At 53.2% G+C, this 17,308-nt stretch overlaps 1 protein-coding gene across 4 annotated transcripts in view; it reads right to left on the reverse strand.

Annotated features, from left to right (window-relative positions):
• Positions 1 to 327: 327 nt before the first annotated feature.
• Positions 328 to 17,308, reverse strand: part of CHIT1 (chitinase 1) — a 34,796-nt gene continuing 17,815 nt past the window's right edge. Inside the window, exons 1-11 of one of the 4 annotated variants that reach the window (XM_045536283.1) lie at positions 12,968 to 13,082; positions 11,905 to 11,934; positions 8,612 to 8,813; positions 7,977 to 8,033; positions 6,558 to 6,723; positions 6,220 to 6,344; positions 5,342 to 5,465; positions 3,212 to 3,397; positions 2,776 to 2,889; positions 1,334 to 1,460; positions 328 to 764 (exon numbers count right to left, since the gene is read on the reverse strand). In XM_045536283.1, the coding sequence (XP_045392239.1) occupies positions 520 to 764; positions 1,334 to 1,460; positions 2,776 to 2,889; positions 3,212 to 3,397; positions 5,342 to 5,465; positions 6,220 to 6,344; positions 6,558 to 6,723; positions 7,977 to 8,033; positions 8,612 to 8,813; positions 11,905 to 11,934; positions 12,968 to 12,992 (1,401 nt within the window). In that variant the 5' untranslated portion in view covers positions 12,993 to 13,082 and the 3' untranslated portion in view covers positions 328 to 519. Of the gene's footprint in view, positions 765 to 1,333; positions 1,461 to 2,775; positions 2,890 to 3,211; positions 3,398 to 5,341; positions 5,466 to 6,219; positions 6,345 to 6,557; positions 6,724 to 7,976; positions 8,034 to 8,611; positions 8,814 to 11,574; positions 11,652 to 11,904; positions 11,935 to 12,967; positions 13,083 to 17,308 lie in introns of those variants that run through there. The other 3 variants (XM_045536284.1, XM_045536286.1, XM_045536285.1) reach the window with 3 other exon arrangements.

The raw sequence follows: 17,308 nt of genomic DNA on the forward strand, positions 1-17,308 counted from the left end.
GCGGACGCCGGCGAGCACTTAGGGCAGGGACAAGCTCTTCTCTGCTGCCATCTGGTGTGCATCTTGGGAATAACACCTGTCTCTAAAGGCTTTGGAGCCAACGAGCAGTGGATGTGTCGCACCTGGCCGTGCTGCAGATGCCATCGCGTGTGTGCTGCCCACTGGACTGGGGACTTGTTGATGCGAGACCTGCCTAGGGGCTGGCACATCCTGACCCGACCACCTTCCCATCTGGCTCTGACCTGTGCGTGCCTCGTGCCAGCTTCCCCTCTTGATTCCCCAGGGAGTCAACAGTGCGCTTAGAGAGCCTCTTAAGTCACCACATCGCCCATGCAAACCAAAGATTTATTTTGCAAGTCAAAGAGGCCGCCCGAACACTCGGAAGGAAGGAAGGAAGCGAAGGCTGAGAGCAGAAAGCCTGGACATGGAAAGACCACAGTGAGGTGGGCAGGAGCCAGAGAGTCCCCAGGAAAGCGGAGGCGGGGGCTGTAGTGTGATCCCAGGCCCGGCCTTGGGGACTCAATTCCAGGTGCAGCAGGTGCAGGAGGAGCTGAACACCAGGCCTGCCGGGCAGCTTTGCTGGAACAGCTGCCCCCCTGCACAGCTGTAGAAGCTGGACCGTTCCTGGGGGTCGGGGTAGAGCCCGTCAGCCTTGCCCTTGCAGAAGGTGCCTTGTCCAGTGTCGGGGCCACGCTCAGGTTCAGAGGGCAGACCCTGTGTTTGAACTTCAGGCTCTGAGGGGCCTGAAGGCGCATATGGAAGACCTGGGAAGACAGGGAAGATGCAACCAAGGCTCCCCCAAGAAATCCCAAACCTGCAGGCCGAGCACACAGGCAGTCACTACAGGCAGGCAGCAGCCCAGCATCCCGCACCCTACGGGCAGAGCACAACCAGGTGCCCCAGGCAGAGAACAGCCAGACGGCAGCCACCACAGCTGGGGCGCAGCTGAGCTCCGCAGTAACAGGCGGTCCCTGGCCATATACGCTGGCAAAGCCCAACCACGTGCCGGTGAGGGGAGGCAGGGGTCCCGCTCTGCAGGCCGCGGGCATGCTTTCTCCCTGATAAGAGAGGAGCAAGCTACGCCTGCCCGGCCGAGGGCCTTCTGGAGGGAAGCCACGGTTACAACACCCCGGGCAGGCATTGCTGCAACCAGGAAAAGAAAGAAGACAGCAAAAAGAGAATTGTTTCGACAGTTTCCTTCGCTCTTGGGAGTGCACGAAACTTGGGAAATCATAGTGTTGAGGCAAAGTCACTTCCTCAGAAGGACCCAGCATGGTTCATTGTTTGTCTTCCACCTCCAAATTCTGCCCCTGGGCCCTGGCCCCTCACTCACTCAGCTCCTGCCGCAGCGTCTGGATGAGCGGGTAGCGGCCCTGGTTGCAGAAGGAGCCAGCAAAGTCGTCCAGGGCCAGTGTCCAGACCATGGCCCCACCCAGCCCCTTCTGCTTCAGATAGGCGACCTACGCAGGCAGGAGAGGCGGGCGGAGGAGCCCGGTGAGCTCAGCCTCGCCAGCCCCACAGCCCGGCTTCCTCCTCTGGACTGGGGCCTTCTCCAGCACCCTCGGGCCTGAGCCCTGACCCTGCTGGGAATCAGCCCTTTTGTAGTCCCTTCGTCCTGACATAAGCACAGCCTGGGGTGGGGGGCAGGGGAAGGGGAGGAATAGTGTCAGGTGTGTGACTCCCTAAGGTGGAAGCCTTCAGACCCTGGTCATTTCTGGGCCACGTTGCTTTATTTGAGGTTTCCAACTGCCGGTTGTGATAAGTGCAGTTAGCACAGGGAATGACAGAGTTTCCTAAAAGATCTGAGTCAAGTTTTGCTTCCTTGTCTTTATGTCTTTGTCCTTCCCGAGAGCCATCTCTCCTCTGCCAGATTCCGGAGGCTTCCTGAGGGCACAGCTGTGTGTTCCTTCTGAGTGGGCTTTTCTGTCCCTGAACCCTGCCAGGGGCCATGGGGCTCACCCTAGGAGTGGGGCTGGGGGCTGGAGGGGTAGAGGTGGTCTGGACCCTTGGCTGGCCCCAGTCTCCCCCTCCAGCTGCCTCCCTTTCTGTGTCCACCCCTGCTCGGGGGCCAGCACCTTGTTCTCAGAGTCCATCCTCCACTTTCTTCTCCACCATGTCTTTGCTTGGGCAGTGCCCTCCCCCCCAGAGTGCCAACCCTCTATGCTTGGAGACTTATCAGACAAGCCCTTCTGCCATGACACCGTCTCCTGTCTCCCCGGCCAGGATCACACTCCCCCCTTGATTCTCCCAGAGCACTTTGTCTCCACCTCTAGAACCTGCCACAGTCGTCACATGCGATGACTGAGGTGGGATGTCTGGATAAGCTAACCCTCTCACGGGGGAGAGTGTCACCAACACAAATAAATGCCTTCAAGCTTTGGGCCACCAATATGGGCAGGAAGGAAGAGGGGGTCTTATAAGTAAATCCAAAGGCCTATAATTTGAACAAATATTGCCAATGGGCTGAATAAAACCATATGCCTCACCGCACATATTTCTCCTCCTCCTATGTCTATAGAATTTGCATAGTATTTAATAAAATACAAATTGTTTCGAGAATGCTACTCAGTGTAGAGCAATCTTTTTGTCATTGTGTCTTTTCTCAGTCAATAGGTAGTAAAGGTGCAAAATGCTATCACGTGGAGATTTGTAAATGTCGGGACATTTAAAAGGAGACCCCCCACCCCAGGAAGGAGGTTCTGGATGTGCTTACTCCTGTCACCGACAGGCTCGACCGCCCAGGACCACCCCTCTCCCAGCAGGGCTGAGCCTCACCTTGGCTTTGAAGCTGTCCACGTCATCAAAGCCCACCCACTGGTTGTTCTGCACAATGTAGGGCACCTTCTGGTCCTGGATCCTGTGCACGGTGGCCCCCTGCCAGGAGCAGACCTGTGGGAGCGGAGCAGAGCGCTGGGGCGGAGGAGGGAGGCTCCTGCCCTCCCCACCGGCAGGAGACTAGGGATTGGAAAATTCCTCTCTGAGGAAGGCTGGAGAATCTAGGAGGTTCTAGATCGAATGATGGAGAACCCTGGACTCAGCTTGAGGCACCTGCCCTTAAGGATACACCCGAGATGGACTAAATGAGGTGCGATTCACCTGGAGAACTCTCTGTGCCTGGCATCCTCGCCCAGCAACATGGGGGAAGGAGCCCTCCCCATTCCCAGGCAGCCCCTGCCCCCCACAATACCCAGGGTGGCTGCGGGTTTCCTACCTCATAGTAAGCCAGCACCCCGGCTTCCTTGGTGAAGCGGCCGGGGCTGCCAGGCCCTGTGGCTGGGGCCCCCACCCCCGTGTCTGAGGAGGAGGCCAGAGTGAAGGATCGTCCGTAGGTGGGCATGCCGAGGATCAGTTTGTTGGCGGTGGTCCCCTTCTTCAGCCACAGCTGTACGGCAGCATCCTGGCGGTGGAGAAGGGGCAGGGCAGGGCTTCTCTCTGCCCTCAGCCTGGCTCTGGTGGCCTAAGACGGGGGGCTCCAGAGACAGAGCTAGGAGGGCAGGGACTCCTCAGCTGGAGCTTCAAGGGCCTTCATGAATATTCCAGCCCTACCCCATCTTCTTTAGAGCCTGTCCTGGACCCTCAACCCCAGTGAAAGAAGGTGCATGGCGCGGGAGCCAAAGAGCATGGGCTTTGGAATCAGACAGCCATTCGCTGAACGAGTTTGCGCTGACGGCCCACCGTGTGCCGGGCTCTGTCCTAGAAGCTTGGGATGCATCCGTGAACAAAGACACAGGTCCCTGCCTTACTTACTCAGCAACCTATTTAACCTCACTGGGCCTTGGGTTTCCATTCTGTAAAACGGAAATAATGAAAATATCCATCCCCAAGGGCACTGTAAGAACTGAAGGCTATAATGTGTATAAGGCCTAGCATCACACAGTGAAGAGCAGCTAGGACCATCATCACTATTTCTGTTGTGGTTTTAGGTTTCACCCTGAGTGTAAGAGCAGGCAATTGGATCTGTTTTATTTATCTGTGTATCCCCAGTGCCTAGAACAGTGCCTGACAGATGCTCAAATAGAACAAAGGCTTTCTCAGCCCCTCTGAACAAGACCTTCTCCTGATCACCTATTACTTAACACAGAACCCTAGGCCTGTGGCGTGAGGTGCCCAGTGTGAGTATGTCGAATAAATAAATAATGAAGATGCTCCCCTCGAGCCAGGAGTGTGGCTCACTTTCCCCAAGAAGCTGCCCTCGTTGTATCAGGTCTAGTTACGCCGTATCCACTTAGCGCTTACGTAAAGAACAGTTTTCCTTATATCAATTGATAGTTTCTTTTTACCAGTCTACATAGTTAATCTACCACCAGACTGGGGCTTTCTGAGGTCAGGGCCTTTCCTAACTTACATGGCACTTCTGTGCAAGTTGGGAAAAGTCACCCTTCTGGCCAGAAGCCGTCCCCAGACACACCGTGTAGCAAGCAGAAGGACTCTTTGTAGGAAGAAGGGGGCCTCCCTTCCTCGGTGGATCCAGGCAAGCGGCATGGCCAGCAGGGTGCTGGTGGGACGCCAACCCCACTCGCCCCTCAGCGGCCTGTCTCTGTGTGTTTCCCACTGGGCCTCTGCAGGGAGACTGCTTCCTCCAGAACCCACACAGTTCTCCATGGGGCTGCAGGGGTCGGTCGGGCTCGGTGTGAAACTTGACTCCCCAGCCCACAGGCGTGTGCTTTATTTGTGAAAGAGCCAGAAAGTAAAATCTGTCCCACTCCAGCTGACACACAGAGATGCAGGCTCCCCCAGAGTAAAAAGCATTCTAATTTAGGGCTTCTTGTTGCTGTTTGTTTGAAGAAAGAGAAATAATATGGTTATTCCTGGCTTTTAAAATATAGAGTGGGTTTGTAAAAAGTATCTAGCTTGCTCAGTAGGAAGACCCGGGCAGGGGCTGGGGGTGGTTTTGTCCTGAGTGACAACCCTGGGATGTTCTCAACTTGGGAAGGCTCTCACCCCTGAAAACACCTTCCAGAAGGTCAACCGGTGACCAGGGAGCAAAAGTCTGCCCACTGTCGTGAAGGCAACATGTGGGGGGCCGTAAAGGAAGCAGGAGCCACGCTGGCTGCAGACAAGGGGGCTCCCCAATCAGCCACTTGTCCGATGTCATCACATCGGTTTGCTGTGTCTACTCTCAGCCAAGACGCTCCACAGAAGTGAGGTCACCCTCAGCAGTGGCATGGAACAGGAAAGTAAAACAAACATGCAAAGAAACAAAAACTTCCGGTTTCTTAGTTCCCTGTGCATTTTCTTGTATCTTTTCTTTTTTTTCCATTAGGGCCTTGACGTTCAGAAGAGGCTACCAGACAGGACCTGCAGGACAGGGGGGTCCTGCCTCCTCCCTGCAGCCACCTACCACGTTGAGCCGGGCCGCCGCCCCACTCTCTCCCTGCCTCTTGTAGAGGGGGCTGTTATGTCCTGTGACCTTCTCCCAAGAGCCGTGGAGGTCATAGGCCATAAGGCTGATGAAATCCAGGTTCCTGCAAGGGGCACAGACAGAGGCGGGGAGGCATGTGATGGGGGGGGAGCCCTCCTTCCTCACCCCCACCCCATGGTGCATGGCCCAGGAGGGACCGCTGTGGTCCGAGGCAGGGTGGCGGGCTCCCCTCTGGCTCTGTGGACGATGACGTAGACAGCACCCCCAGGAGCCCCGCTCATTGCGGCAGTTCTCATTCAAACTGAGGGGCTGGCGGCTCATGTCTCGGCATCCTCGCCCCACGGTCCCGCCAGCACCCTCAGCCCCTCCCTGTTCCACTCAGGAAACCTCTTGCTATTTTGCTATTTTGGAAAGACCTCTAGCTCAGTTTCTTAAACTTTAGTGTGCACACAAATTGCCCAGGAATCCCATTGGGATGAAGGCTCTTACTCAGCGACCTGGGGGGGCCCGAGAGTCCCCATTTCTAACAAGCACCCACGTGGTGTGGGGCTGCGGGTCCACACACCGCACTGAGGAGCAAGGGTCTGGACGACCCGTTCTCTTGGAGATGCTGGGGGCTTGTTGCCCCCCCCAGGGGTGTTTTCACTCTGACAGTGAGTTCCCAGGGAGGGTGGCAGAGGTCCCAGGGTGGAAAAGCAGACACAGTGGGCACACCCCGCCTAGGTTTGCTGGCGCATGGAGGGGCTCCCAAATCACACCCTGCACCTGAGCACCTGCTCTGCTCCCAGGGAGCTCAGTCTGCCCCGGCCTCTCCCACCTCAGAGGCCACAGGTGCAGCTCGTGTGCCCGAGACTCACTGGGCAATTTTGTCCACCTCATATCCGGCCTCCACAACGGCTTGCCCGGCTGGGACGGCTGCACTCAGGAGGAGTCGTTCCTTCCTCGAGGTCTGGGCTTCTTTCTGGAAGGCGTCGGCCAAGTCCTGTGGGGGCAGCTTTGAGTAAACACAGAGGCAGGCCCCAGGCAGGCCCCGTCTGTCCCACGTAGACAGATGTTCACTCGCAGGAGCCTGAACACTGACCAGCGGCCTGATTTGTGCCGCTGGAACGTGGAACCGCTGACCCTAGGGGCAGAGCAGCACCCACGTGCTCCGGGTGCCTGGGCAGCCTGGTGGCCCTGCCCTGCCCGGCCGTACCTGCACCAGGGCCGTGAAGCGCTCCTTGTCCACGGCAGGGCTCCCCCGGCTTCCTGGGAACTCCCAGTCAAGGTCAAGGCCATCAAAGCCGTATTTGCGCAGAAACGCAATGGCTGAGCTGACGAAAGTCTGGCGGTTGCTGGCTGTGGCCACCATCTCTGTGAACCTGGGAGGTGGTGGAGGGGAGCATGGGCCTGCCTCGGGCCGGACAAGGCCACTCTCCTGCCCAGAGGCAAGCGGAACACCCCCCCACCCCCCGCCAGATATTGGTGTTCCTGGTTCCAGGCCTCCTCCAGCACTGGGAGGGCTGCTTTGGAGGCTGCTGGGGTATTGCTAGTGCGTTATGGATCTGGTTAAGGGAAACGGACCATCTAGAAGCACTTTCTACCCCTAAACATCAACACCACCGGGCCACATTGGCTCCCTGGGAGTCCAGCTTCCCTGCGGAAGTTTACCAGTTTTGTACGATGAAGAGGAAGACAGAAGCGCAGCAGGGTTAGCAAAGGCCTGGTGGCCTGGGGAGCCCACTGCTTTAGTTTCCTGAAGGTTAACCCGGTCGTCTTTCCTCTAACTCCCGTCTGTAGAGTGCATTGTGCTATTGTCACTAGTCCAGACTCTTCAAAAACCCTGGGCTGCCCCAGGAGCCCCCTGCCTCAGTGGCCCTGCGAGAGTCTCTGGACTTCTTGGGGGTCCTAAGTTCTTTACAGACTGATCCTATTTTAGGTTATTGTTTTAATTTACAATTTAATTTAATTAGTAGCAGCAGTTCTTAAGTGGGGCCCATGTGCCTGGGGATGCCAGGTTAAAAATCCCTGCATTTCAGTGAAAAATCTGTGTATAAACATTATTTTGGGAAGATGAGTCAGAACTTTCATCAAAATTCTCAAAAGGGTTGATAATCCAAAAAAATTTTAGGAAGACTGTCCAGCATCTCCATAAATCATCCAACAGGTCCCAGAAATGCCAATATTTTGGCATCCAAGCTCAATCTCACAGACTACCTGTTACACCCAGAAGTGGAACAAAATTTCTTTCTCAGACAAGATATCCCATTTCAGAGCTCAGAAAACATAGACTCTATGTTGTCTAGGATTAGTTAAGACCCTCCCTCTTCCCATTTCAGAGAGGAGGAGACTGAGGCCTGGAGAGGTCAGAACTCTCTGTGCTGTGTTTAGACCTTGTGCTTCTGGCAAGACTGGGTCTGGAACAGCCTGGAGCTAAGCCCACTCCCCGCTGCCCTCCTGGTGGGGCACCAAGGACCCACAAGGACAGTCAGCCCCCAGAGAGCAGCTTCCCTCCCTCTCCCCTCCCCGTGGCCACCGATTAACCTGGCCCGATTCCCTGACCAGGGCTCTCTCTGGTCAGTGTTCCAGGTCCCCATCCAGGGGCTCTGCCACACGGGTGCCACAGTCGACTCACTTCTGAGTGCCAAAGTTCCAGCCCCCGATGGCTAACAGAGTCTTCAGCCTGGGATTCCTGGGAAAGACAACAGGCACGGCAGAAGTTAGGGGCCAGCTCCCAGGGCTGGTAGGGGTGATGGGGTGGGGCGGGGGTCAGCGGTGGGAATGTATAACAATCCCTGTGTGCAGAGCCTGTACTGAGCACTCCTGGGAAAGCTGTAGCCTGGGAGAGAAAAGACAGGTTCCTGACTTCGGGGAACTCCTGTCTAAACGGGGAGACACACACAGCTCGTGTGTGCAGACACAGGGCATTCAGGAAGCAAGCAACTGGGGCGGGTCCTCAGAGGCTTTGTGTGGGTGACTTTCACACTTGAGATGCAGGATGAGTAGATTTCAGGAGGAGGAAGGGCATTCCTGGAAGAGGGGAAGAGTTTCACTATCCGGGTTCCACTTAGACCTAGACTGGGCCCTTTAGGATCCCGGATCTATCCCGCCTTCCGTTAAGCACAGGGAAGCCCACAGGTGATCCCACTTGCCCAAAGCCACGCAGCAGGCCTGTGGCGGGACGGCAGCGCTGGGGGAGGTTTCTGGCTCTGAGAGGAGGAGGTATCTGTCCCCTCCGCCTCCCGTCCCCCCTCCTCCGCTGCGGCTCACATCTTCTTCAGCCCGTTGAACTGCTGGTAGAGAGCCTCGTCACTCCACTCGGTGGTGCTGAGCTGGAGGTTGTTCATGCCGGCAAAGGCGTAGACAAGGTGGGTGCACAGGTCGGGGTTCACGTCCTTGGGCAAGAAGCGAGCTGCCCCCTCTCTGTACTGGGACCAGTTGGTGAAGTAGCAGACCAGTTTTGCAGCAGAGCCTGGCCAGTGGGGCGAAGAAAAGACACGGCTGTCAGAAGGGCCTGCTGGGGACGGGGGCGTCCATCCCAGGGCAGGCGGTGCCCCGTGTCCTTCTTATACACCTGGGCTAAGCTGCGGGACCGGCAGTCAGAAATGGTGTTTGCTTTTGTCTGGTAGCACCTCGCTGTTAGGAAAGCATTTCCAGGGGCCGGTCATGGGATGCTCAGAGCGTCTGAGAGGGGGACCATCGTCATCTCTCCGGTAAGGAAGCTGAGGCGTGAGAGCTGCAGACCGGTCCCACTCAGCACGGCCACTAGGAGGCCAGAGCAGGGCGGCTAGGACCAGTCTCTTAACCCTTGACACCCCCAAAAGTGGCTAGGCTCAGAGCCTAAGTCCCAGGGCCGGGTCTGGCAGGCAGGCCCCGTGTCCCCGAGGTGGGCGCTCCTCTCCAGGCCCCGAGGCCGCCCAGAAGGCAGCCCCAGAGCAAGGCCCAGAGGGGATTCAGCACGGTGTGCTCACCTGCTGCAGGAACGGGGCAAGGCTTTGCAGACATGGCTCGGAATACTGCCGCGTGTTATGTAACACGCAAATACACAAAATAGCAGAGAAGAGACCCCCATTACAGGCCTGGGTTTATGTTTCCTTAGGCTTGTGGTTTGCATTCACTTCATTTGCTTGTTATCCCTTGTGGAGAATCTGTGTTTATCAGTATCACCGCTAAGATTCTAGTAAAGAGCTTACTTTATCTAGGAAAAGGCACTGCGTCTCTGCGGGGTGTGGGAGGACTTGGGGGATGGGACCCTGTTCGGGGAGGGGGGTGTCTGGTGGTGCTGGCCCCCAGTCTGGTCAGCTCTGTGGGACAGCAGAAAGCATAACGCTGGTCTTCGTCCCTGCAGCTGCCAGAAGTGGCTGTGTGGGCTCTGGGGACTTGTCTGGTCTCACGTTCTATGGTGGTGTGGTTTGTGTGAGTCAACATTTAGTGCCAGGGGCTTGGTGGAGCAGTGAGTTTAAACTGGAGCTGGCATGTAGACCCTGGGACTTCCCTTTGCCCCAACAGGGTAGCTCTGGACCCTCTCCAGCCCCCTCGTGGCCAGTGAGGAGGGGGAGGAGGGGCAGAAGTGTGAGAAGCAGCAGTAGGAGGGTTTCAGGAAGAGAAAGCTCAGGCCCCAATCAAACCCAGGGACATGAAGGGCCAACCCTGGGCACACAGACGGCTCCAGGGCAGGAGAAGGAAGAGCTCTTGGGTAGTCACCGACCCTAACCAGTGGTCACCTGGGGGGGAGACGCTGGCAGGGGCTGAGGGTGGCTGCAGTGGTACCGGAGGACGGGTGAACTCCTCAGAGGAGGAGGAGGAAGGAGGCGATTCCGGAGAATACATCCCCCAGACCATGTAGGAAGGAGCCAGGAGGCTCTTCTTCTATCATTTCATGTCATATAACAAATGTCATGTGCGGATTTTTGTACTATAGAGGCAGTAAAGTGGAATCTCAGTGCTTGGGCTGAAATCCCAACTCTGCAACGTGCTAGCTGTGTGACTCTGCTTCCTTCTCTGTGAAATGGGTACAACCATTGCACCTCACACAGTGTGCCTCAGTGGACTTACTGCGGAGGCTAAAAGGTAATACAGTCACACATTGCTTAACGGTAGGGGATATTCTGACAAATGCATCATTAGGCAGTTCTGTCATCGTGTGAACATCACAGAGTGCACTTACACAAACCCACTTACACAAACCCAGATGGTACAGCCTGCTGTACCCCCAGGCCATGTGGTACAGCCTGGTGCTCCTAGGCTGCAAACCTGTACAGCAAGGTACCACCCTGAATACCGTAGGCCACTGTAACACAATGATGCGTCTTTGTATATCTAAACACATCGCAACATAGAAAATGGACAGTAAAAATATAGTATAAAAGGTAAAAAATGGTGCACCTGCAGAGGGCACTGACCATGAATGGAGCTTGCAGGACTGGAAGCTACTCTGGGTGTCAGTGAGTGGTGAGTGGGTGTGGGGGGCCAGGGTGTCACCGTACACGGCTGTAGACTTTACACCCTCTGTAGGCTACACTAAGCATAAAGGCATTAAGTCATTGTGCTACGGCATCACTAGGCAATGGGAAATTTTCACCTCCCTTGTAATCCCATGCAGCCACTGTCAGATGTGAGGTCCTTTGTTGACCGAAACTTTGTTACACAGCACATGACTGCACGTGTGAGACAATTAGAAGAGCGAGGTATAGAGGAAGCTCCGTTCTAGGTGCTTCACATGTGTTAACCCTTAGTCCACACAAAGCCTTATTATCGCCACTGCGCTTCGGCAAAGCCCAGAAGTGGCCCGGACTCAGGCTTTTTGAGGGATCTTCGGCCTCCCTGTGTTCCCCAGGCTTGCGACTTCCGTGGGCTTTGGTGAGACTGAGAGGGGAAAGGTGCGCCCAGGACCACAGCCCAGCCTGAAGGGGCAGCAGCCATGGGACGAGGGTCTGAGGGCTGGAAATCCCAGGGCCGCTGGTGCCCAGAGAGCAGGATGGGATGGGAGAGGCACTGGGGAGTCCGAGTTGCTGAACCTCAGAGGTCTCTTTTCTGTTCAGCACAAGAAGGGGCCCCTTCTTTTCTGCCACGCCCCACATTCCACCAGTTCAACAGATATAGGAACAGGTGTGTGTTCCGCACTAAGGGGCTGGGGACACGCTGCTGGGGAAGACTTAGGTCCCTATCTCCAGTGGCTCAGAGTCTGGTGGCGAGACGCCTCCGCCAGCAATTACAGACCCTGTGACACGTACTGTAAAATGTGTCCAGGTGCTGCGAGAGCAGAGGTGGGAGTGAGTGACCTCAGAAATGACCTGAGAGAGTGGCATGTAAGCCGGCCCCATGGACGTGCAGGAGTTCAGTCAGTCGATAAGGAGTCAAGGATCTTCCTGCGAGGAGTGAGGCCGGGCTGCTGGGGGAAGGAGGCGTTTGCAGGGGCTGAGCTTTGGAGAAGAGCCCACTGAAATCTCGCAAGAGCTCTTGGGCTGGGGGTGAGTTGGGGAGAGGTGTCTGGGGGAATGTAGCAGAGCCAAGAGCAGGGGCTGAGGGGACCAAGGACCAGCCTCAAGAAAGATGCCACTTACCCCATTGGACCACCAGGAGCACCGTGAAACCTGAGGCAACACGAGAGAGAAGGCCGAGGTTACACGTCATTTTCACCTTCCTAGGCCCCGTGGCTGACAGAGACGGAGGTGGTCAGGGAGGGCTGGTTTCAGGGTGGTTTCATACACAAGCTTTCTCCTTCCAGAAGGGACCCAGGAGGGCACTGTGTCCATCCTTTCACCCAGGCCAGACAGTGGGGGCCCCTTCCCGGCCTGTGCTGGTCCCAGAAGCTGATGGAAAGTTCCATGGGCTGAAGCTGCCCCATTGCTAGAGCCTCAGTGGAGGCTGGTGTGGATTTACGAAGATTGTGGAAAAGCTGCTGACTTGCAAGCAATCTAGAGCGAAAGCTTCTCTTTTGGAACAAGAGGAAAACTTGTTCTGGGGCTGGCAAGACCCAAGCTGGAGGGGCTAGACCAGGAGAGTCCATCTCCTGCCACAGCCCCTGTGCCTCTGCTCCCACCATTGATGGTTCTCTGCTGCTTCCACTGCCTGACTGTGTCCCCAGCATCCTTGGACATCTAGGGCCCAGCAGAACTCCTTCAGAGATTCCTTTCACGTAGTGGCCTATTAACCTACTAGAACCTGCATGAACATTTTCAAGGACGCTGGGGTCACGGCCCCCAGGCTGCCCTCTTGCAGGACAACCAACATGGGGTTGGGGAAGAATCTCGTAGCAGTGGGTGCTTCTTGGATAAGGCCAAAAGTAGGGACCTACGACATGGGAAAGACAAAAGGAGCCAGTGCAGGGCCCTCACTGCTCTGGTCTTCCAGGACAGAAGGAGAAAAGTCATCTTCAGCCTGTTGAGAAAAGACTTCCCTTGCAACACAAAGGCTCTCGGGCTGAAAGAGCCTGAGGGGGGCCCACAGGAAAGGTAGTCAAGGGACTGAGAGCCAGGAGGCAGGGAGAGGGATCGAACGACCCTCCGAAGTTCTCCTGAGCCCTCTGCTTCCTTGCAGATGGTGGCAAGGAGCCACTGGTCACACATCTCCCCACCTCTCCAGGCTCCTGAGGCCCCGCCCACTCTCCCTCACAGTGCCGCTCACCTGCCCAGGCCACAGACCCCGCCATGATGTGGCTCGGTGGCAGGCTCCGCCCGTGCAGACCCGCTTTCCAGTCCTGCTCTGTTCTTATCTGGCCGCCCTGTCCTGCCACAGCCAGGAGTGTTGAAATCAGGGGACAGAGGGAGGAGAGAGGGGGGCTGGGGGAGGAGTGGGGAGGGGTAGAATGTCAAATAGCATGGATTGGGCAAACCTGACACAATGGCCAAAACTGACACAATGGCCTTTAGAAATTCTTGCTTTTCTGGAACCATCACAGGCTGTACACGGGACTCTTAGTGCTGTCAAACTGGGAGGCAAAGAGAGGAAAGTGGGAAGTGTTTCTACACATCCTGTTGGATGACCATGACTCTGATTTTTCTTTGTGTGAGTTGCCAAGACTGTAAGGGAGGAGGAGGAAGGCCCCAGGGGCCAGGGCGCCGGGTTCCAGACCAGTCCCGTGGCTTCTCCACTGCCCTCTCTGGACTGCAGTTTCCCCATCTGTAAGATAATGGGATTGCAAATATAACTTATTTTCCATGGTGGTAATATTTTATTACTATCCACATGATAGTAATATTTTTATATCCATCGATTGAGAAAAATTCATAATGATAAATAGCAACTGTGTTTAGTAATAGTTTTCAATGCTTATGTTTCTTATGAAGAATCAAGCACACCCGTGTTAGTTTCCTAGGGCTACTGGAACAAATGACCACAAACTGAGTGATTTAAAAGAACGAAAATTTATTCTCTTACAGTTTAGGGGGTCAGAAGCCGGAGGTCAAGGTGTGGGCAGGGCCACGCTTCCTGCAGGGGAGAATCCCTCCTGCATCTTCCGCCTTCGATGGCCCCTGGCATCCCTTGGCCTGTGGCAGCACCATCCCATCTCTGCTGCCTCCGTCTCCGCGTGGCCTTCTCCCCGCTGTCTCTGCATGTCTTCTCCTTCCTGTCTCTCATCAGGTCACTCTAATCCACGATGATCTCATCTTGAGACCTTACCCTCCTTACAGCCACAAAGACCTTTATTCCAATAAGGTCACCTTCTGAGATTCGGGTGGAGGTGTCTTGGGAGGGCCACCATTCAACTCACCACAGGACCTAGGTGGGTGCATATTGTTTACACTGTCTGCAGACGATGTCTGGTGCATGCATGAAGTCCAGGGTCCCTGGAAAACCTGCAGCTTCTAAGGGAAACCCAGACTACCAAAACCAAGATGACAGCCGTGTCCCTCTCCATCACTCCAAGGTGGGACCCTCAGATAAGATGCCAACCAAGCCCCCAGAGCTTCCAGCTGGCTTTTAATGACTCACTGTTGCACACGGAGGAAAAGCCAGATCCCCAGACTTAAGAGGAAAGAGTCCCACGGGAAAGACTGAAAGGAACAGAAGGAACTGGGAGAAGTCAGAGCGTCCTGGGAATTCTGACTTTCTATCCTCACGAGATTATAGTCCACCCACTAACAATGAGTGTACATTACTCTTATTCTCAAAACTCACTTGATACTAATCAATGGGCATAAAGTGTCAGTCAAGCAAGATGAACAAGCTCTAGAGCTCTGCTGTGCAACATTGCCCCATAGTCTGCGGTATTGTGTCGTACACTTCCACATGTGTTGATATGCTTCTTCGTTGCATACTTTCTAGGTAACAGGTGCTTGCCAGGCATTGGAGACCTTAAGATGAATTCACAGTCCCTGTTCCTGTGGAGCTTCCAGCCTGCAGGGTTAAGCACTGCTTTTCACTGGCGTCATTTCTCAAAATGCAAATCCCCTGAGTGGTACAACCACTTCTGAGTCACTTTAGCTTCTTGTCGCTGGAAGGGAGAATTTTTGGTCCCCACCATGAGCCCTGAGATTTTTATTAACTTCCCCCAAATTTTTTGAAGCTGGGACTTCTTATCACTCAAGGGCCTTGGACCAGGGCCTGCTGGTCCCCCTGAGATGGATTCTTCCCGGCCTCTGGGGAGCTCGGCAGGGAGGGCTGGTGCAAGAAATGTTCTTGTAGGGGCATCGTGGCCCTGGGTTTCCTCAGATCCCACTTGGGGGCTGTGCATAGGCTTCTATTTCTGGGGCTTCCACCTACTCCCTGCCCACTGGCTGAGTGACTCTGAGTAAGCTTCTTCCTCTCTTGTGGGCTCCCCAAGATCATCATGGGATGTGTGGTCACAGGCTCTGATGGGGGCCGGGCCGGGCTGGGCCTGGAAGGACACACCGTGCATTGTGTCCTTGTGCACTTATGTACATTCTCACTCTAACACCTAGGTATTGAAGTGCTTTCCTTTTAAAAATTGGCATTGCCAAGGCTTTGTTTATTTCGTTCCTTTTTTAAAGGAAACTAGCTCATGTATTTACTAATCGATTCTACAGTTTTTAATAAACTGGCAGGAATGCTCAAATGGCAACAGAGATGAATCGCTGGAGGCTGAGTGTGAACTAGCTGGGAAGTCAAAAGCTCCTGGGGATCCTTTCTAGAAACACCCTTCTGTGGGTTTTACCTCCAGAGTTCTCACCAGGTTCTCATATTGAAAGTTGGAAAAAAATATCCTCATGTTACCCACACGGAAAAAAGTCATTGTTTTGAAATATGCCCCCGTAGCAAAGGCTTGCCCTCCGAGGGAAAGTACTTTACCAGAGTCTTATCTTGCATGCGGGAAAAGCCACTGGCTTTATCTCATGTAAGAAAGAGAAAACACAAAGGCTAAGAAATTATTTTGAAGGTCACAGCCCAGAGACTCAGGTCCACTAAAAAACTGAGATTTAATCATAAAATGATAGAACACTTGCCCTCCCCAACAATTTTCCACCCCATCAACAGGGCTCCAGTATAACAATGGACTACAACTGAGAGGGTGACAAGACACAGACCCCATTTAGGGAGTTTTAAGGGGAACCCAAAGACAACAGGGAGAAAAAAACCCAACCAGCCAAACAAAACTAGAGAAAACAGAAGCCCCTGGCACTTACAGCTTAGGAAACTAGAGAAAGAAGAGCAATATAAACCTAAGGCAAGTAGAAAAAATAAATAAAAAATAGAGCAGAAACCAATGCAACTGAAAAGAGGAAATCAGTAGAGAAAATCAATAAAACTCAAAGCTGATTCTTAGAAAACATCAATTACATTGATGAACCTCTAGCCAGGATAACCAAGAAAAAAAGAAGACATAAATTACCAATATCAGAAATGAAAGAGTGGTCATCGCTACTGATCCTGTAGATATTAAAAGAATAATGAAGGAATATTATGAACAACTTTATTCCCATCGATTGAATCAATTCCTTGAATGACATAAGCTACCAAAACTCATACAAGAAGAAATAGATAATCTGAATAGGCCTATATGTATTAAAGTAACTGAATCAGTAATTAATAAGCTTCCAAAAAAGAAAATATCAGGGCCAAATGGGTTTGTTGGTGAATTCTATCAAATGTTTAAAGAAGAAATGATACTGATTCTCTACAACATCTTCCAGAAAATAGAAGCAGAGTAAAACCCTCCCTAACTTATTCTGTGAGATTCTCATTGCCCTAATACCAAAACCAGATAAAAACATTACTAGAAGGAAAAATTACAGACCAATATATCTCATGAACTTAGACATAAAAATCCTCAACAAAATATTAGCAAATCAAATCCAAGACTGTAAAAAAAAGAATTATAAACCACAAGCAAGTAGGATTTATTCAAGGTATGCAAGGCTGGCTCGACATTTGAAAATCAATTAATGTAATCCATCACATCCATAGGCTGAAGAAGAAAAATCATATGACCATCTGGATAGATTCAGAAAAAGCATTTGACAAAATCCAATACCCATTCATGACAAAAACTCTTAGAAAAGTAGGAATGGAGAGGAACTTCCTCAACTTCATAAAGAACATCTACAAAAACCCTACAATGAATATATTTAGTTGTAAGAAACTAGATTTTTCTCCACGTAATAAGAGGGAACAAATTGGGAGCAAGGCAATGATGTCCTCTCTTACCATTCCTATTCAGTGTTGTACTGGAAGCCCTGGCTAATGCAATAAGATAGAAAAAGGAAGTAATCCAGTCTCTGAAGAGCGAGAATTGACTCCCTTCGTGAGAGCAGATCTCTCATGATCCAAATGGCCTGTCAAAGTTCCCACCACCTCTCAACACCCTTTCACTGGGCGCCATGAGTTTCAGTGGGGACAAACAACATTCAACCAATAGCATTTACATTCTGTAGATTTTTTTGTAGATACTATTGCAATGACAAAAAGCAAAACATTTTAATGTTATAACAATTTACTTTTTATGAGTCACATGATGGTTTCCTGATTAAATCCCTTAATTTGGAAAGCCTGCTTGCACATTTGCTT

Source organism: Lemur catta, chromosome 23 (genome assembly GCF_020740605.2).
Source record: "Lemur catta isolate mLemCat1 chromosome 23, mLemCat1.pri, whole genome shotgun sequence".
Classification (NCBI taxonomy): domain Eukaryota; kingdom Metazoa; phylum Chordata; class Mammalia; order Primates; family Lemuridae; genus Lemur; species Lemur catta.